Source organism: Mustela nigripes, chromosome 17 (assembly GCF_022355385.1).
Source record: "Mustela nigripes isolate SB6536 chromosome 17, MUSNIG.SB6536, whole genome shotgun sequence".
Taxonomy (NCBI): Eukaryota; Metazoa; Chordata; class Mammalia; order Carnivora; family Mustelidae; genus Mustela; species Mustela nigripes.
The window spans coordinates 43,452,964-43,474,597 of NC_081573.1; the positions used below are offsets into that span (position 1 = coordinate 43,452,964).

Sequence of the window (21,634 nt, forward strand, 5' to 3'; positions counted from 1 at the left end):
GAGCTTTTTACTATCGCTCAATAAATTTTTCTTTCCTGCCCCTCAAAAATAATACATAAATATATAATATATATATATATAGTATATATAGACACACACATATATATTTATACACACATATGTTTTCTTTTTGAAACATGTGAATGTATTCGTTACCTTTTTTTTAAAAAAGATTTTTATTTATTTATTTGACAGACAGAGATCACAAGTAGGCAGAGAGGCAGGCAGAGAGAGAGGAAGGGAAGCAGGCTCCCCGCTGAGCAGAGAGCCTGATGCGGGACACCATCCCAGAACCCTGGGATCATGACATGAGCCAAAGACAGAGGCTTTAACCCACTGAGCCACCCAGGCACCCCTATTTATTACCTTGTTTTTTTTTTTAAAGATTTTATTTATTTATTTGACAGACAGAGATCACAAGTGGGCAGAGAGGCAGGCAGAGAGAGAGGTGGAGGCATGCTCCCTGCTGAGCAGAGAGCCCGATGCGAGGCTCAATCCCAAGACCCAGGGATCATGACCTGAGCTGAAGGCAGAGGCTTAACCCACTGAGCCACCTAGGCGCCCCTATTTATTACCTTTTATTTATTTATTTATTTATTTTTTAAAAAGATTTTATTTATTTATTTGACAGAGAGAAATCACAAGTAGACAGAGAGGCAGGCAGAGAGAGGGGAAGGGAAGCATGCTCCCTGCTGAGCAGAGAGCCCGATGCAGGACTCAATCCCAGGACCCTGAGATCATGACCCGAGCCAAAGGCAGCGGCTTAACCCACTGAGCCACCCAGGTGCCCCTATTTATTACCTTTTAAGAGTAAACAAACATCAGGGGCACCTGGGTGGCTCAGTGGGTTAAAGCTTCCACCATTGGCTCGGGTCATGATCTCAGGATCCTAGGATAGAGCCCCATATCAGGCTCTAGCTCAGTGGGGGGTCTGCTTTCCCTTCTCTCTCTGCCTGCCTCTCTGCCCACTTGTGATCTCTGTCAAATAAATAAATTAAATTAAATCTTAAAAAAAAAAAAAGAGTAAACAAACATCAGAAGGGAAAAAAAAAGTGGGTGTTCTGAAGCCAGGGGAACCAATCCAAGGTAGAAACCATCCTCATTAATAGCTATTTACACAGTGATAGTTTCTTTCATTTCTGGAAATGAAACTGGGCTGGGCTGTTGGGAGTTGGGCCCCACTGGCACAAGACTGAACAGGAGGGTCTTGGGGGAAGCTCCAGAAGAGTCCACCCAACAGGCCAGGGAGGTCTGGCTGACCTGAGCGTTGAAACAACTCTAGGATGCTTGCAACCAAACCCCTGAGGCCATACCCTGGAGAATTTGAGCTTCTCACTTTGCATCAACTTCCTGAAAATTCCCTGACACTAGTGACCTGGGCCTGGCCCTAGGAAGGGAAGGAGAATGTTGGACTGATGGCTTTAAGAGTTTGTCTTCCTTCTGGCAGGGAAAGAGAATAGGTTGTCAGGGGACATAATACCCTGAGAAGGGCATGAGCAGATTTGAGGGCTACCTCATTGTATTCCATTCCTGGAACAGGAAAGGGGAACCCTCCCCCAACAAAAAGGTGTGAGAACACAGGAGGTGTGTTTGATGTCTGCAAAAAATGAGACAGAATCCTTGTTTCTTGCTTTATTCTCATGGAGCATGCACAGTGTTTTCCTTGACTGTTTCCTGTTCCAATTCCACTATTTATCCAAAAACAGTAGAATGAGCTTACAAGGTAAATAACGACTTCCCTAGAGCAGATTCTCACACACTGATCCCACTGTTAGCTGAGATAAATTTCAGAGCATGCTCCTGGAGAGCCTGAGAGGAGATTTTCTAATACATAAAAACAGCAATAGTAAAATGTTAATTAAAAAAAATGTTTTATATAGTGGGACGTCTGGTTGGCTCAGTCGGTGGTAGAGCATGCAACTCTTGATCTCAGGGTTGTGAGTTCACACCTCACCTGGACACTACCTAAAAAAAAGAAAAAAAGAGTTTTGTATGGTAGGTGCCATCTTCCTTTTAATAAGTTTCTTTAAGAGGTGGGTCTCATTTATAGCATCTAGAAGTAGTAACTCCAAAATATCGATCATATACTGAGGACTGTCTGTGGCAGGCACTGTGTTGAGTTTTGTTTAATACTCATATTGACACAGTACTTAGCTGTAGTTACTCAGTAAATATTTGTCAAAAAGCTTGGAAAAAACTGTCAAAGCATTCAAGAATAGAAAATTACAACCAATATTCCTCATGAATATAGATACAAAGATCTTTTAAAAAAACACTAGAAAATTAAATCCAACAATATATAAAAAAGGCTACATCATAACTAAGTGGAGTTTATTCCAGGAATGCAAAGATGGTTATGTTTTTGAAAAACATTCGAGATAATTCACCATATTATCAGGATAAAAATCATATGGTCATCCCAAAGGATGAAGAAAAAATATTTGACAGGATTCAATATATATATATATATTTTTAGATTTTAAGGATTAAATATCCTTTTATGATTTTAAAAAAAAAGGAAACTGGGAATATAGGTGAATTCTGCTTCGTATTTGATAAAGGGAATCAACTGAAAAAAATCTACAGACAACATCTTATTTATGTTATGCCCGAGTTTTCAGTTTTCACGTCTGCGAGACCACCAAGGAGCCAAGTAGCAATGCAATCACACTAGGGTTTACTTGACAAGCTTAAGCTTGGGCCCAAGTACACCCAACACAGTGGAGTAGGGACTTTGACCCTGAGGTGACAGGCTTAAGCTTGGGCCTAAGTATACCCTAGGCAGTGGAGTAGGGACTTGGACCCCGAACCAGATTACGGTAAGAGTTTTTAAAGGCAGAGTAGGTGTGGACTTGATGGTGGGTGAGGACAAAGAGGATGATGTTAGTCTCTAAGGAATTTTGGAAGCAAGGTCTCCAGGACCTTGAGGGGCTAGCTATTGTTGGGAGAAAGGTTATTTATTGCCAGTAATAAAGATCTTCTCATGATACCCTTTAGATATATATTAGTGGGTCCTATGCTTGGGAATGATTGCTGACACTATCTTGGAGGTTTAGAGATAAAGTTTCACACTTCCCCTATCAAGTGTTGAGATTTGGGTTTAGAAGAAATTTAACTTTATTTCCATTTCCTTCTGCCTCAGTCTCCTTCAGTTTTATGGTGGGGAGGGCGACTTTAGGGCTTGGGGAACTGAGTTATTTGCCCCTGGAAATTGGGCTATTGTTAAATCTCTAGGACATCTGTAAACCAAGGGAGAACCCTGTCTTGCAGGATTGTGATCTCTGCAAGTTAAGTATTTGTTTTTCTTTTAGGACAGCCAGGGGTGGCTGAGGAATGTCACACATACTACCAAGGGAAGGGAGCGGGTAGAGAGGGGGTGCAAGGTGCCAGCTTTTGCTTTGCCAAGATGGCTGTACTTATGTCAGGACTAGACTCGAGGTGGGTACAGCCTTGTTTTTCTTGGCCTCCACAATTTATTTAGTTTTTATTTATTTATTTGTCAGAGAGAGCACAAGTAGGGGGAGTGGCAGACAGAGGGAGAAGCAGGCAGGAGAAGCAGGACCCCCACTGAGCAAGAGCCCAATGCAGGACTCAGTCTCAGGACCCTGGGATCATGACCCTAGCTGAAGGCAAATGCGTAACCGACTGACCCACCAAGGCTCCCCTTTAGACTGAACTTATTTTTTTTTAAAGCTGCATTCTTTTTTTTTTTTTTTTAAAGATTTTATTTATTTATTTGACACAGAGAGAGCAATCATAAGTAGGCAGAGCAGCAGGAAGAGAGAGGGGGAAGCAGGCTCCCCACTGAGCAGAGAGCCCTGTGTGGGGCTTAATCCCAGGACCCTGAGATCATGACCTGAGCTGAAGGCAGAGGCTTTAACCCACTGAGCCACCCAGGCACCCCAATCAGACTGAATCTGATTCAGGAAAAGATGGTGGCCTAAATGTACTGATTATTAAATTAATATTCACAATTATCACACATTAGCCAGAAAGTCTAGCTTGAAGTCCCCATCTCTGTCACTCAAAAAACTTGGTTAATATTAGGTAGCTTTCTTGATCTCCTTTTTTTCCAAATCACACATAATTGTACCAATACCATTTGATGAAAACATAATTCCCCAATGAATTATATTTATGTTTTTCTTGAAAATGGATTATCCATATCAATGCGGGTCTTTTCTGAACTTTCTATTCTGTTCCAGTGATTTGTCTATTTTTTTTTAAGATTTTATTTATTTATTTGGGGCACCTGGGGTTATGTAAGAGTATGTTCTCATTCTTAGGAGATACATAATTATTTGGGTAAAGTTGTCATGATGTCTGCAACGTGTTCTGAAATGGTTGAACATTATTCACAACAATAGCAATAATAAATAGAAATCAAATATGGAAAGATTCACAGTTTGTAAATCTAAGTTAAAAGGATATGGGAGTTCATTGTATTATTCTTTCTTTTTTTTTTTTAAAGATTTTATTTATTTATTTGACAGACAGAGATGACAAGTAGTCAGAGAGGCAGGCAGAGAGAGAGGAAGGCCCTGCCGAGCAGAGAGCAGATACAGGACTCGATCCCAGGACCCCGGTATCATGACCTGAGCCAAAGGCAGAGGCTTTAATCCACTGAACCACCCAGGCACCCTGTATTATTCTTTCAATGTACCTGTTTGAAATTCTAAAAAAAGGAATTTAAATATTACTTAAAAAACCACTTTAATGTGATCCTAATTCCACTTGCCAGGATGATGACATATTCAGTCTTAGTCATTTATGGGAGCAGTTCCTGTCCTCCTCAGGAGTTTTACATAGTTCAAAACACTCAGGAAGGGCTCTCCAGCCTTTAGGCCACATTGCTCACTTCCCAAAAGATCTTTTGTAGAGCTGACAGCCTCTGCACCGGTCTCAAGTAGTCTGCTAGCTGGGAGTCCTGGCCCAGAAGGTCCCATCTCCCTGCCTACATTATGTAGCCCTTCCCCTCTGAAGAGATACTTGGCTCTACTCTTGCCTATACTGCTCCCCTTTTTCCCCGACTCCATCCCTTTGAGGAAACTTGTGGGTTTTATGCTACTGTTACTGAAGGAATCCCAAACAACTTTTCTCTTCCCAGTCTCTGAAAACCTGCTTTTGGTATTATGGTACTCCAAATATATTTCTCTAACCCTTCCCTTTGTTGACAAGTTCTTTTATACTACAATCTTAGAGTCTTTAAAAACACGATTGGGCCCAGTTTCCGAAAGGTGGAGATAGTAAAGGAAATGCTGTGTAACTTTACTAATTTATTGCATGTGAGATAAAGACATATATGCTTCAGAAAACATTCAGGGTTTCCCGAAGTTATACACAAATCACTTGCATCAGTCATCACAGATACTTGCTGAAAATGTTCGTTTCTGCTTCTTTTACATCCAGTCCCACTGGGCCTACATTTCTGGAGGTGGGGCTGGGAATCTGCATGTTTGTTTTTTTTAATTGTGTTAAAACAATGTTTTATTATTTTTCACAATTCTGTGGGCTGATTGGGCAGTTTTGCTGAGTAAGCCTGGGCTCCCTGAGTGTTCACACTGAGCTGACAAGTGGATGAAGGGGTGGGCTCAGCTGAGAGTTTAAATGGCTAGTCTTTAATCCCAGGCTTATTTCCAGCATCTTGATCTCATTCGGGGGAAGGTTCTTACCTGTGAAGATGAAACTTCACAACTTGCGCAGCATCACTTCTGCCACAATCAGTTGGTCAGAGTAAGTAATTAGGCAAGCCAAGATTTTGAGATGAAGAAGAGACTCCCCTGTTTGGACAAGAAGCAATCTGTACTTTTAAAGATCTTTATTTATTTGAGAGGGAGAGAGAGAGAGAGAGAGAGAGGAGAGAGAGAGATCACAAGCCAGGGGAGGGGTGCGAGGGAGAGGGAGAAGCACCAATTGCCGCCACACACACACCCCTGCACCTCCCCAGCCAGCACCCTGGGATCATGACCTGAGCCAAAGGCAGCTGCTTAACTAATTGAGCCACCTAAGCAGCCCAGAATCTGTATGTATGTATATATGTATGTAAAGATTTATTTATTTATTTAAAGATATTTATTTATTTATTTATTTTACTTATTTGACAGGGAGAGAGATCACAAGTAGGCAGAGAGGCAGGCAGAGAGAGGGGGAAGCAGGCTCCTGGCTAAGCAGAGAGCTGAAAGCAGGGCTTGATCCCAAGACCTTGAGCTCATGACCTGAGCCGCAGGCAGAGGCTTAACCCAGTAAGCCACTCAGGCGCCCAAGATTTTATTAATTTATTTGACAGAGAGAGACACAAGGATAGAAGGAACACAGGGGCAGAAGGAGAGGGAGAAGCAGGTTTCCCGTTGCGCAGGGAGCCTGATGCTGGGCTTGATCCCAGGACCCTGGGATGATGACTTGAGCTGAAGGCAGTTGTTTAACCACTGAGCCACACAGGCGCCCCTAGAGTCTGTATTTTTTTTAGAGTTTGTATTTCTAAAACAGCCTCCTCAGGTGCGGTTAATTGTGAATTATTCATTTAACGAGTATGCTTTCAGAGCTGTGTCCCATTACATTTGGAACAAATCTCTATTTCTAGAATTTAAATGTATATGTATGTAAACGTTTTTGGTTTAGAAGGCTTCTTTCTTTCTTTCTTTCTTTTAAGATTTTATTTATTTGAGAGAGACAGGGGGAGGGGCAGGGGAGAGGCAAAAGCAAGCTCCCCATTGAGCAGGGAGCTCTGTGTGGGGCTTGATCCCAGGACCCTGAGATCATGACCTGAGCTGAAGGCAGACAGAGGTGCCCTCAGAACGTTTATTTCTTATGTTACTTTTATATCACCAAGCCTACCACAGTACTTGTGACATAGGAAATGTTCAGTAAATATCTCTGAAATGAATTTAAGTCTTTGAATCTAGTTTGTGGAAAATCCCAAGAATCATATGGGATTTCTCTCATATTTTTCAGTCTCAATTGGGAGGTAAGATATGGAAACTTAAGATTTACAGATACAGGGGGTTTCCTGAAATAGTAATATGCTTAGGTGCTGTAGGGGATGGGACCATGGAGGCTGGAATGCCAGCAGAGTTTTTGAAAAAGAATTTCAGGATGAGCTTGAAAGTGAGTAGGCACTGGAAGGAAGAGAGTTGGTGTCCTTGGTATGGTATGATCACAGAAGTGGTTTTATTAACAGCAGGTTTAGGAGTCAGTGGCTGGTACACAAGTATTATAAAAGGAATGGTGGAAAATATTAGTAAAAGGGGTTGATGATGGATTGTGGAGCGTCTGGGAGAGTGACAGGATGAAAAGGGCATTACATGTCAATTTGTCAGTTGTAATGGCAGTTAAAAATGAGGAGCTTACAACACTGCATATCAACCAAGCTTGGAATCCCTAAATGCTGGGATCCCTAGATGGGAATAGTTGAGGTGAATTTTATTTTAGAACACTAAGAAACGAGAATAGCATAGCTCTGTTCTGATCACCAAATAATTCGTTCAAAAATCAGATCCCCCTTTCCCAACTTTGAGATATAACTGAATCAGATTCTAAGTAGTGGCAAAAACTTGGGAAACTACCTGTCAATGGCCTAGGCGAATTACGACCCTGCCCCCCCCCGCCCCTTTTTTTAGCACCACTGTCATTCGTGCCTGATTACTGTGTGCCTAGCGCTGTGGAGATACACGTTCTCATTTAATTGATCAAACAAGGTTATCTCGCCCATTATACTGGTGAGGAAAATGAGACTTAGACGTTTGAGTCGTCCGGTCACAGCCTGAAGGTTGCAAAAAAAAAAAAAAAAAAAAGGTTTAAACCCGGGCTCGAATACGGGCTGCACGTGAGGTGGGGGAAAGAAGCTTCGCGCGGAGAGGTCACGGCGAAGGGAAGGGAAAAGAAGGGAAACGGGAAAATGGAGACTCGGCCCTCACTTCCAAAGACTCCGCAGGCCGCTACACTAAGTAAAAGGGAAACCTCTCTTGTGTAACCGCTGTCAACCCGTCTCCATTAGGCCTTTTTCCAAAATCACGGTACCTGGTTGGTGAGATTGGAGGGATAGACGATCCTGATTGGTTAGTTGGACCTCGAACCAGGCCTACGCCCCAAGGATTGGGCGGAAAGGGGGGGCGGGACTTAAATCTGAATCCGTTATTTCATTGGTAAGAAGAAAAACGAACCAGGAACTACTCGGAAGCGTGATTGGCGGTTGCCAGGATCCCTCCGACGACCGTAAGGGCCTTAGTTACGGAAGCCGGGGAGGACTGAACAGTAGGTGCACCTCGAGGAAGTTAACCTCGGAAACCCGGTTAGTGGTAGAGAAGAGCTAATTCAGGCCCAATGGCGACTGTGGAAGCAAGCGACAGCGATGGGAAAAGGCAAGGGGTCGAGAACTCCGTTACCTATTATCGATTGGAGGAAGTGGCGAAGCGCAACTCCATGAAGGAGATCTGGCTGGTGATCCACGGGCGAGTCTACGATATCACCCGTTTCCTCAACGAGGTGGGGCCCGGGAGGTGGGCGGCCCTTGGGAGCTGCACGGGTGAGGGGTGGTCCGGACCGGAAAAGTGGCAGGGTGTGTGTAGGAGGGAAGTGAAGCCCGTATGAGGGCGATAAGGCGAACAGCTCCCCTAGACGGGAACAGAGGGGCCTTAGTTCTGCATGCATTTCTAACCAGCACTAAATTCTGGAGCCTTCAATAATGCCATGTATTGCATCTCTTATATTAAATACTTAACTGTTTGCCAGGTCAAACTTTGAAGCCATCATTAAGACGTCATTATCCCCATTTTACAGAAAGGGAAACTGAGCCTCAGGGACTGAGGACTCTCAAGGTCACACGCTTAACAGCCTATTACCATTCCACTCTTATGTTTCAAGGGCTCTGAACCTGTGCTCTTCCCACTGCGCCCTCTGAAGTAATTCATTTCAGGTTTTCCTGTGAAGAAACAGATTTTTTACCCTCTGATTATGCTACCTTTATTTTCTATTAATTTGAGTTGACCTTGAGGCCAGAAGGTTATGAGTTAACTTTTATAGTCCTTGATTCACCCTCTTTGTTAAATCTTCAAACCTGTTGCATTAGATCTCATTGTGAAAGTTCTTGAAACCATGGTGCAATTGAGTGTTGTTATTTATTTTTTTTTAATTTAAGGAAACAGGATAGACTTTTGTCTAAGCATAGTGAGGTGTACTTTACATACAGAAATTGTGCCCAATTAAAATGTACAGTTTAGTGAGTTTTGATAGATGTATTCATCCACATAATCACACTCCCTTTTAAGACAGAGGATTTCCATCACCCTAAAAAGTTCCCTCTTGCTTCTTGACAGTCCACAAACCCCAATCCATGAGACTTTGAGGTATTTATGTATATACACATATTAACACATATTTTTTTTGGTGTGTATCATTTTGAGTAATAAAATCTTGGGGTGAATTCCTTGGAAATTCCTGCACAATATAACCTTGTAACTGAGAAAAACTTAATTTTTGTTAGTTCTTTCCGTGAATCAAATATACTAGTAAGATATTTTTTCTATATTCAGATTCATAAATCTATAAAAAAAATTTTGAAATGTAAAGTTTCCCAAAAGGATATTGTTTTTAATAAACCTTAATGGCCAGTAAATTAACATCTTAGAATTTAGTAACTTGTATTTGAATGGGGTATGGCCTTTTATGCTTTTAAAGGGTACTTTAAAAGAACTTTCTCATTATTTCATCCATGGATAACTAGTTGAGAGTGACTTGGGTGTAGTGATCCTTATGTTAACAGAATGAGAAACAAGTTCGCAGAGATTTTGATTGATGAGTGGCCGAATCTGATTTCGCTAGATCCCTTGATTTCTCTTGTGTACATAGCATTACTTCTGAATTCTACCCTTAGCTTAGTCCTTTGGTGTATGCCTCATGGTAAGTTAAAGTTGTGGGTTGTAGCCTGTTAAAGCATAGTTCATAGGGGTAGGTAATGATGTTTTTCACTTGTGGTTTCATTTCCCCCCAATTTCTTCTTGATTGATTTAGAATACCTAATGAACTTGGATGGAACACTCAGTGCTTGTCGTGGACCTTAGTTCAATCTTGAGTAGTGGTTGCTAACCCGGTTCACAATGTTGGTAGAGACAGAGACCTCACAGGTATGCCAGAGCCGCCCACGAATCTTGAGCCACAGCTCTTTACCTGCAGTTAGCTCTTCTTACTTACCTGTTCTAGTCTCTCTGTTCCTATATTCTTGTTCATTCCAAGGCTATTCATTCATTGACTTGTTCATTCAGATATTTATCTGAATTGTCTGTGATATAATCTGAAGTGTCTGTTAGGTGTCTGATACTGTTCTAGGTGCTTAGAATAAAGCAGTGAATATGCTGTATTTATGCCTTCTGGAGATGAATGTGCGGGGAGTGGACAATAAGCCAAAAGGAACTATAATATATGCTGTGTTACATAGTGGTAGGTTCTAAGAAGAAAAATAAAGTAGAGAAGAGAACTGTAGATGTATATGGGGTGAGGGTGTAAGGGTAAGGGGTTGAAATTTTAGGTATGATGCCCAGAGTGTTTTTTATTAAGATGACTAGACTAAAGGCCAGAAGGAAGTTAATGGAGCTAGCCATGTGGTTATCTGCGGGAAGAGCATGACTGTCAGAGGGAGCAGGTTCGAAGGCCTTGAGGCGGGAGTATGTCTGGTGGTGTTGGAGGACAAGGGAGGCCGGAGTGGCTGGGTAGTAGGAGAGGAGGTGAACATGATTAGGCGAGGGCAGATCCAGTACCGCTTTGCAGGTTGTAGGAAGGATTTTGACTTTGTATGGGCTAGGAACGAACCTACACTGGAGCAGGGGAGTGTTGTGATGTGGCTTCATGGTTTAATGGTATCACTCTGACTGCCTGATTTAGAAGACTGGAGAAGGGCAAAGAGAATTGAGGAGCCCAAGTAGGAGGCTGTTGTAGATGGGGTCAGAGGTGGCGGTGGCTTGGACCAGGCTGGTGGCAATGAGGGGTGGTGAGAGCTCTCAGATTTTGGATGTGTGGGGTTTTTGTTGTTGTTGCTATTGTTTTTTAAGGTTTGCTTATTTTGTCAGGTTGGGGGTGGGAATGGCAGGGGGAGCAGGCAAGAGAGTCTTAAGCGGAGGATTCCATCTCTTAAATCACGACATGAGCCAAAACCAAGAGTTTGTCCCTTAACTAGCTGGGCCACCCAGGCGCCCCTGGATGTGTTGTGATGGTAGAGGCAATTGGATTTAATGATGCATTAGATTTGAAGAGTGGGAGAAGTCGTCAAAAATGGCACCAAGGTTTTTGGCCTGTAAGTCAGGAAGAGTAGAATTGGTATTAGATGAGATGGGAGACCTCTGCCAGTTCTCATTCTTTCTTTACAATCTGAAATCACTTTGGGGTTCATCCTTAGAAAGGGGTTCCTAATCTGAAAAATCCTGTGTCTGTAGGTTGCCTTTTTTTTTTTTTTTTAAATGAATGTGGTTATGATATTATTCAGGAGTTTGAGTATGATAATTTTGAATTGGTAAGGTAATTGGATTACTTTTCCCCTAACATTAATTTTGCATTTTTGAATTAGTAGTACTGGTTTAATTTATTGAAATCGTGAATGATAAACCAAACCTTGCAGCAGTACACATCATTCATCATCGTCTTTGCACTTTTAGTAATATAGAAAGAGCACCTAAAAATGGTTATGCTGTCTATGACAATGACTAGAAGATAACAAAGTACAGCTCCCTTAGCAAGGGTAGGTATGATTTTATGAGCCTTTGTTTCAGTTAATATTCTAATTTTCTTACTGTGTATCACAAGTCAGAGAAGTTTGGAAGCCATTATCTTACGTATAAATAACCGTTTCTAAAAAGAATAGCTTAAATACCACATTGTGATATTTTAAAGTTTTCTAGGTTTTTAAAAAAATTTTTTTTAAATTAACATATAATGTATTGTTAGCCCCAGGGGTACTGTGAATCAGGCTTACACACTTCCCCAGCATTCACCATAGCACATACCCTCCCCCAACATCCATAACTCAATTCTGGGTATTTTTTAAGTGGCTATGGGCATAAGTGGGAATATTACTATAAGGCTTGCCTCACAAATGAGATAGCATTCAACAGGCATTCCTTAGCTGTTACCAGGTGCAATGGTAGTAGGCCCTGGTGGCAAATAAAAATATGGTCCTGTCCTCTTGAGCCTGCTCTTTGAGGAAAGACCATAGAAAACAGAAGTAGAAAGATGCTCAATGAAGGTGCTTTCTGCAAAGGAAGCAAATAGGAATTGAGAAAGAAAAATCAGTGTTTAATTTTTTTTTAATTAAGTAAAATTCTACTCCCAGTCTGGGGCTTGATCTCACAACCCTGAGATCAAGAGTCGTATGCTGTACCAACTGAGCCAGCCAGGCATTCCAGAAGACTTACTTTATTAAAAGTGATCTGGGGGCGCCTGGGTGGCTGAGTGGGTTAAAGCCTCTGCTTTTGGCTCAGGTTATGATCCCGGGGTCCTGGGATCGAGCCCCGCATTGGGCTCTATGCTCGGCAGGGAGCCTGCTTCCTCCTCTCTCTGCCTATAAATAAATAAAATCTTTAAAAAAAGTGTGATCTGGAAAGCTGTGGGATGACTTTTAATAGAGCTGAGGTGAAGAAGCTGGCTTCAGGAAGAGAAAAGTACATTCTGAAGCATTTGCAGAGTGAAGCAAGAGTTTGGCCCATCAGTGGGACTGAAAGCAGCTGTGGCAGTGGTATAGCCAGTGAAGATCCAAGAATGGCAAGAGAGCTTGGTGGGACCCAGGTCAGGCAAGGGAGGGTAGGTAGTATGGATTTGATCCTAAATGTATTGGAAAACCATTGAAGCCTAAGATGGAAGTGACATTGAAGCACTTTGCTTTTCCAGTAGATTATTTTCGGCTAGGAGTCAAAAATAGGTTGGAGGGAAAATCGATACAGAATGGAAGAAAGTAAAACTCTTATCTATCCCAAGGATTTGTTTGAATCTTTCTGCATCTTTCGTGTATATACCAGTATATACAAATGTGTACAAATAAATATGTAAAAAGAATTGTAGTATTCCTTTTTTTTTAAGTTGTTTTTTTTTTTTTTTAAGTAATCACAATATGAGGCTTGAACTTACAATGCAGATCAAGAGTTGTAGGCTCCTCTGACTGAGCCAGTGAGGGACACCAATCATAGTATTCCTTAATTGAATTATAGTATCTATTCATTGATTTGTTTTAGTAGTACAAATAGTGTTCACTGGTACTTATTATTCTGAGTGTTTTACCTGTAATTTTTCTTTTAACTTCTAATAGCCCATTCCTTTACTTTTTAAGATTTATTTTTTGACTTCGGGGTGGGGTGCAGTGGGAGAGGGGAGAGAATCTCAAGCAGATTTCCCATCTTGGGTATTGATCCCGAGACCCTGAGATCGTAACCTGAGCTGAAATCAAGAGGCAACCCACTGAGCTACCCAGGTGCCCCTATTTCTAACACTGTAGAACAACGGTATCACTTTTTTGTGTCTAGTGTCTTTGGCATCACGTATCTTAGATTTATCTTTGTTTTTTCCTATGTATCAGCAGTTTATACACCCAGCGGTATGTGGTTTTCCAGTTCTCCCCACCCTCCTTGACACGCAGTGTCGGTCATTGTTCTTTGAACCAATCTAAAGGTTATGTGCTGTGCTGACATATAATTTATGGTTTTAACTTACATATCCTTGATGACTAATGATAACTGGGTGTCATCATGGTATGATTGGCCATTTGTATGGATTTTCATGAAGTGTCTGTTTTATCTTGGCCATTTATAATTGAATTGTTTTCTTGAATATATTCAAGGATATATTCTTGAATATATTCTTCATATATTCTATTTTTATTTATTTATTTATATTTTTTAAAGATTTTATTTATCTACTTGACAGACAGAGACCACAGTAGGCAGAGAGGCAGCCAGGGAGAAGGAAGCAGGCTCCCCACTGAGCAGAGAGCCAGATGTGGGGCTCGATCCCAGGACCTTGGGATCATGACCTGAGACGAAGGCAGAGGCTTTAACCCACTGAGCCACCCAGGTGCCCCTTTTCATATATTCTAGATACAATTCCTTTCAGATGCAGTTGACCCATGAATGGCAGGTTTGAACTGCACAGGTCCATTTATACATGGATTTTTTTTTTTCCAACATAGTATTTTTTCTTCCTTATGATCTTCTTACCTTTTTTTTAAGTAGGCTCCATGCCCAATGTGGAATTCATGACCCTGAGATCAAGAGTCAAATGTTCTACCAACTGACCCAGCCAGGCACCCCATGATCTTCTTAATAACATTTTCTTTTCTCTAGCTTACTTCATTCTAAGAACACGTGTAATACATATAACATGTAAAATATATGTTAATTGACTATTTTATTGGTAAGGCTTCTGGTAAGCAGGACACTAATAGTAGTTAGGTATTTGGTGAGTCCAAAAATATATACAGATACTCAGCTATGTGTAGAGGATGGGGTTCAATAGCACTCCAACCCCCACATAACTTAAGGGTCAACCTTATATGTATCGTGATTTATTTCTCCCAGTCTTTTGCCTTTTCATTTTCTTAATAGTGATTTGTTTTTAGATTTTTTATATTGGGCGCCTGGGTAGTTTGTTTGGTTAACTGTCTGCCTTCGGCTCAGTTAGTGATCGCAGGGTCCTGGGATCCAGTCCCAAGTTGGGTTCCCTGCTCGGCAGGGACTCTGCTTCTCCCTCTGCCCTCCTCCCACTTGTTCCTCAATCTCTTTCTAAATAAATAAATAAAAATCTTTTTAAAAAATTTTATTTATGTAGGGAGAGAAAGAGCATGCTCATGAATGGGGGAAGTGGCAGAGGGAGAGAGAATCCCAGGCACACTGTCCTGAGCCCAGAGCCTGAGTCAGGGCTCAGTCCTCTGACCTAAGATCAGTACCTGAGCCTAAATCATGAGTTGGCCACTTAACCTGATACCCACACAGGAGCCACACTTAGTGGTGTATTTTAAAGAAAATTTGGGAGACGCCTGGGTGGCTCAGTTGGTGAAGCGAGGGCCTTCCGGTCGGGTCATGATCCTGGGGTCCTGGATCGAGTCCCGCATCAGGCGCCCTGCTTACCAGGGAGCCTGCTTGTTCCTCTGCCTGCCATTTTCCTGCTTGTGCTCTCTTTCTCCTCCTCTCTGGCAAATAAATCTTAAAATGAAATTTAAAAAATATATATAAAGAAAATCTAGTTCCTCGTATAGGTGAAATATAATTGTAATGTCTGGGTACTGGCTTTGGGGTCCAAATATCTGGTTCAGTTTACTGTTTCACCACCTAGTAGTTGTATAACCTTGGGCAAATAGCTCTGTCAGGGCCTTTCCCATCTATAAAATAGAGATACTTGTATGTACTCCACAGAGTTGTTACGACAGTTGATATAAATAATGCATATAAAGTCTTGTGGTACCTGGCATAAAGAGCTCAGTAAGTGTTAGGGGCCACTGAATGTTTGATGAAGTTATTTTTATTAGTAATAAAACTTACTTGTTCCCTGTAGCATCTTTTGAGTGCTTAAGTGACAGGTGCTCTGAAGATGTAAAGGTGAATTGGATGTCTTGGGCTTGTGAGGGAATGAGCTCTGTTCACAAGTCATTATCATACAAGAAAGAACACAGGCTGTGTTTGATATCAGGGTACTGACGGTACCCCTGAAATCTTCAGAGCCTGACTAATAACAGTCCTTACTCATTTCTCTAAGGCTGGTGAAAAGAAAGTATAATTTGATTGTCATCTAGCTTGTGAAATTAACAAATCTATAGGAAGAATACTTTTTTAAATAAAGATTTTATTTATTTCAGAGAGATTGCCAGTACAAGCAGGGGGAGGGGCAGAGGGAGCAGGGAACCCAACACAGGGTTCCATCCCAGGGCCCCAGGATCATGAACTGAGCAAAAGGCAGATGCTTAACCAACTGAGCCACCCAGGAGCCCCAAGAATACTTTCTTTTCTTGAGTAGTTGTAAGTAGTTAGTCCTAGGGAAAGCTAGAAATAAAATGAGGGAAAATTTAACCTCCAGTACTGTCCAGGTGAGATCCTCTGATGACCAAATTGACTTTCATTTATTTGTTTTGCATTTGGGCATGAGATGGGGTTGGGGGCGGCGAATGGGACAGAAGGAGGGCAGACTGAGCTCTCTCTGTAGATCTCACTATGTTCCAAGCATACTGTGTTCTAGAATACAGCCATGAAAAAATCAACCACGGGCGATGTTCTAATGGAGCTTATAGTCTAGCAGGTTAATGTCTAATAAATAATGACGGTTGTCATAAATTAATGCTATGAAGGTACCTAAGGAATTGTGAAAATCTATGGTAGTGGGATTTAATCTGGTGGGGATGAGTTATGATTGGACCTGAAGACCTGAGATTTCATCCCCGGGCAGGGATGTCTGACTGCCCAGGTTACGCCCTTTCTGGCAGCGCTCATGTTAGCCTCTCCTAGATGACACCACTACTTTACTGGGCTCTTAAAGCGAATGCGAATGAAAACGTGTGGACCCCCATGGTTTCCTCCTGTTCACCACTCAGGTGTGTCATCTTTCTCTGCCCTGTCAGACTGTTGTTTCGAAAGTAGTTTTTGCCCTGTCCAGAATTTTAATCTCTATATCTCATTTTGATGAGATATTCTGCCTATCTGTTAGGGTAGCGGTTCTTCTCATCACCCAGCTTAATTTTGCAGCTTCCAAATCTGAATGTTTCTAGATTTTATTTTCTAAGCCTAGTGGTCTTTAGCATATCCTTATTGCTGCATTTTTATTACATCATTATGGGATTTCCACTCATAGAGAATTTGTGTAATTTCTTCCCATTATGATTTTTATTCCCTGTCCTTTGCATTCTCTTCTTTTCTGCCCTCTGACCCCTGTCCTTTGCATAAAATTAGTAATCTGAAAGTATATTTTCTGTTAGTAATTTGCCCTCTTTCTTTACTGTATTAAAACACAATTTTCTTCTTTTCTTTTTTTTTTCCAAAAAATTTGTAAAAGATTTTATTTATTTATTTGACAGACAGAGATCACAAGTAGGCAGAGAGGCAGGCACAGAGAGAGAGAGAGGAGAAAGCAGGCTCTCTGCTGAGCAGAGAGCCTGATGCGGACCGGGCTGGGATCAAGCCCTGAGCCGAAGGTAGAGGCTTTAACCCACTGAGCCACCCAGGCACCCCTCTTCTTCTTTTCAATAATACTTAGTAAATGAACTTAAGAAAGAACCAAAAGGCTTCCTCCCTACCACATAGGCTTTGGACAGATGAACTGTCTGAAATCCTTCACTAGGGGACATCACAAAATTTCCTTTGTATCTTAGAAGTATTTCACTTGATTATTGCTGGACTGAGAGAGAAATGAATGGATCACAGTCATTGTTTTGTCCCTTTTGAAAGTTTAAATTTTGGTTGTAGTGTCATTTATTTAAAACATTTTCTTTGTAACATTGTGTAACTACTTACATAATAAAAGCGAGGACAAAAGGTCCATTAGTCTTAAAACATAAAGGCTATCCAAGTCAAAATAAATTTTTGGTAAATTCATACGAGATTTAAAAGCAGAGCAAGTCCTAGAAAAAGTGGGAGATTTTTCTGTTAGATTTACTGAATAAAAAGGGGGAGAAATTTATGATTTTCCAATAGATTTGAATAGTGTAGGGCCTCTATGTAGATTATTCAGGTTAACCCCTGAAAGAAACTCTTAATGGTCTCATTTGTTTTGTTTTGCTCTGATTCAGACAAAAGTAAGTTTTTGGCTAATATTAATTGTAGGCATATATAACCTAGTTTTGTTATTTTTTATTTGGTAAAACATATAAACAGAATTTTTCATTTAATCAGTTGTACACTTAAGTGGCATTAATTTCATTCACAGTATTGTACAACCAATCAAGACTGATAACTGTTTATAAACTTCTTCATCACTTCAAGCAGAACTTTGTTACCGCTAGGCAATAACTACCCCCTCATCACTCTTCCTCTGATAACTTCTAGTCTGCTTTGTCTCTTTAGAATTGCTTAATTCTGGGTACCTCGAGTAGATGGCACCATAAAATATTGGTCCTTTGGTGTCTGGCTCGTTTCACTCAACATGTTTTGGTTTTTAAAATTTTTACTGTGGTAAAATATGCATAACATGAAATTGATTATTTCAACCATGTTTAATTGTACAATTCTGTGGCATTAAGTTCATGCATGTCATTGTGTAACTCTCACCACCATTAATCTCCAGAAGTTTTTTGTCCTCCCAAAGTGAAACTGTAGCCATTAAATAATAACTCCATTGCCCCCGCCCCCAGCCCCTAGTAGTCACTGTTCGATTTTTCTGTCTTTATGAATTTGACTATTCTTGGTACCACATATAAATTGAATAATTCGATATTTGCCCTTTTGTATCTAGCTTGTTTCACTTAATATAATGTCTTCAGTGTTCATCCATGTTGTAGCATGTGTCAGAATTTCTTTTTAAGGCTGAATAACATTCCACTATATGTATATATACTGCATTCTATTTGTCCATTCAGCCATACATCAATGGACACTTGGATTGTTTCCATCTTTTAGCTATTTGTGAACAATACTGCAGTGAGCATTGGCATACAAGTATCTATCAGAGTGCTTGTTTTCAGTTCATTTGGATATACTGCAGAGTGGAATTGCTCAGTCATACAGCTATACTGTGTTTTTTGTGGAACTCTAAACTGTTTTCCACAGCAGCATTTTACATTTCCACAGGGAGTGAATGAGGGTTCCAGTTTTCCCACACTGTATCCAACACTTACTGTTTTTTTACTTATAGCCATCCTAGCCAGGTGTAAACTGGTACCTCACTGTGGTTTGACTTGTATTTGCCTAATGACTAAATACATGTTCATGTATTGACTGGTCCTCTGTGTATCTTCTTTGGAGAACTATCTAATCAAGTTCTTTGCCCATTTTTCAATTGAATTGTTTGTCTTTTTGCTTTAAAGTTGGATTTCTTTGTATATATCAATCCTCTATTAATTATTGGATTTGCAGATATTTTTCTCCCATTCTGTAGCTTTTCATTTCACTTTCTTGATAATGCCCTTTGATGTACAGAAGTTTTTAATTTTGAGAGTTAAGTCCCTCCTCATCCATAATTACTTTAAATGTAAATGGATTAAATTCCTTTTAAAAAAAGATTATTTGAGAAAAAGTGCACATGCATGTGCACAAGTGGGGTTAGGGACACAGGATAAGGGAGGGAGAGAATTGCAAGCCCCTGACATCACAACCTGAACCAAAACCAAGAGTCAGAGTTTCAACTAATTGAGGCATACTGGAGCCTCTAAATGGATTTAATTCCTAAGTAAAAAGACAGAGGTTGACAGAATGAATAAAAATACAGGATCTCACAAGATGCTATCTATAGGAGACTCACCTTAGGGTTTTGTTTTTGTTTTTTTAAAGATTTTATTTAATTATTTGACAGAGTACAAAGCAGAAGGGAGTGGCTGGCAGGGGGAAGGGAGAAGCAGACTCGAACATTTTTTCCAGCATTTTTTCGTGTGTCTTTGGCCATTTGGTTTTTTGTTTTCTTTTGTTTTTGTTTTGTTTTTTGGGGTGGGGGGAGAAATCTGTTCTTGTCTTCTGTCCATTTCTTGATTGGATTATTTGTCCTTTAAGTTGATAAGTTTTTAATAGATTTTGGATACCAGCCCTTTATCTGATAAGACATTTGCAAATATCTTCTCCCATTCTTTCAGTTGTCTTTTGGTTTTACTGACTGTTTGCTTTGCTGTGGGAAAGCTTTTTATCTTGATGAAGTCCCTATAGTTCATTTTTGCCTTTGTTTTCTTTGCCTTTGGAGATATATTTAGCAAGAATTTGCTGCAGCTGAGGTCACAGAGGTTGCTGCCTGTGTTCTCCTCCAGGATTTTGGTGGATTCCCGTCTCACAGTTAGGTCTTTCATCCATTTTGAGTCTATTTTTGTGTATGGTATAAGGAAATGGTCCGGTTTCATTCTTCTGCATGTGGCCTCATTTTGGTTTTATTTGCATTTCCCCAGTGACTACTTATGTTAAGCATCTTTTCATATTCTTGCTGGCCATCTGTAGATCATCTTCAGAGAAACGTCTACTTAAGTCCTTTGCCTGTTTTTTAATCACATTGTTCAATGTTTTCATTGTTGAATTTTAGGAGTTCTTTATGTATTCTGGATATTAACCCCTTTTGATTTACGTATCTTTTCTCTCATTTTGTAGGTGATTTTTTTCAGTTTAGTGGTCGTGTCCTTTGGTGCATAAAAAATTTTAAGTTTGAGGGACGCCTGGGTGGCTCAGTTGGTTAAGCAGCTGCCTTCGGCTCAGGTCATGATCCCAGCGTCCTGGGATCGAGTCCCGCATCGGGCTCCTTGCTCAGCAGGGAGCCTGCTTCTCCCTCTGCCTCTGCCTGCCATTCTGTCTGCCTGTGCTTGCTCTCTCCCCGCCTCTCTCTCTGATAAATAAATAAAATTAAAAAAAAAAAATTTTAAGTTTGATGTACTCCCATTTGTCAATTTTTATTTTTGTTGCTTATGCTTTTGGTATCATATTCAGTAAAGCATTATCAAATCCGGTGTCCTAAAGCTTTTCTTCTAGGAGTTTTATAGTTTTGGGTTGAATATTTAGTTCTTTAATCCATTTTCAGCTAACATTTATCTCTTGTTATAAGGGTCCATCTTGTCTGTGTTATAAGGTCCATCTTCATTCTTTTGTATGTGGATATCCAGTTTTTCCCATAATTTATTGAAGAGACTGCCTTTTCCCTATTGAGAGTGGCTCTGGCATCCCTTGTCGAAGATCATTTGACTGTATATACAAGGGTAGTTGTATATGTGATATTTTGGAAGTTATTTTCCCATTAATTATAAATTCCTGAGATTTAGTCATATGACCTCACTCTAGTAAGCGAACACATTTGGGTAACCACCATTTGGAGTCTAGAACTAAACAGCATGTGGGGCTCCCAGGTGACTCAGTTAACTAAGCATCTGTCTTTGGCTCAGGTCATGATCCTAGGGTCCTGGGATTGAGCCCTGTGTTGGGCTCCCTGCTCAGTAGGGTGTCTGCTTCTCCCTCTGCATCCCTCCTCTGCCACCCTGCTCTTGTGTTCTCTCTTTTAAATGAATAAATAAAATCTTTAAAGAACTGTATACACTTCTTGTGCCCCCTAATCAGTGCTTTCTTCTTCATCCCTGGAGGTACCCACTCTATTGACTTTTTAATCCTGTAGATTTGTTTTGTTTTTGAACTTTTTACAAAGGAGAGAGTCACAGGTTTTTTGTTTTATTTTCTTGTTAGAGAGCAAGAGAGAGAGAGAGAGCGTGCGCAGGCACCTGCGCAAGTGGTGGGGAGGGGGGAGAAGGAGAAGCAGACTCCCTGCTGAGCAGGGAGCTCCATCCCAGGACCCTGAAATCCTGACCTAAACAAAGGCAGTTGCCTAACTGACTGAGCCACTAGGCGCCCTGAGAGTGTCACTGTATATTGTTTTATTTCTAGTGTTTTTTGTACACCATTTGTATTCTTTCGTGTTGTGGATATTGGTTATGTCAGTGGTTTTGTCTTTTTCATTACTGATTAGGATTCTGTTGTAGGATTATATGGATTTATTTGTACTCTGCTTATGG

At 40.7% G+C, this 21,634-nt stretch overlaps 1 protein-coding gene, 1 long non-coding RNA gene and 1 other non-coding gene across 3 annotated transcripts in view; 2 read left to right on the forward strand and 1 right to left on the reverse strand.

Moving 5' to 3' along the window:
• Positions 1 to 1,625: 1,625 nt before the first annotated feature.
• LOC132005669 (uncharacterized) lies at positions 1,626 to 8,102 on the reverse strand. The gene is made up of 3 exons (XR_009400869.1): positions 8,017 to 8,102; positions 5,673 to 5,780; positions 1,626 to 1,965 (listed from the first exon to the last, which is right to left on the reverse strand). It is a non-coding gene; the product is annotated as an uncharacterized LOC132005669 (long non-coding RNA).
• A 106-nt stretch (positions 8,103 to 8,208) lies between these two features.
• LOC132005033 (cytochrome b5 type B) overlaps positions 8,209 to 21,634 on the forward strand; it is a 38,062-nt gene continuing 24,636 nt past the window's right edge. The window contains exon 1 of the mRNA XM_059381748.1: positions 8,209 to 8,481. Coding sequence (XP_059237731.1) covers positions 8,320 to 8,481 — 162 coding nt within the window. The 5' untranslated portion in view covers positions 8,209 to 8,319. The remainder of the gene's footprint in view (positions 8,482 to 21,634) is intronic.
• On the forward strand, positions 15,582 to 15,694 carry LOC132006241 (small nucleolar RNA SNORA17). Its single transcript, XR_009401024.1, has one exon. It is a non-coding gene; the product is annotated as a small nucleolar RNA SNORA17 (small nucleolar RNA).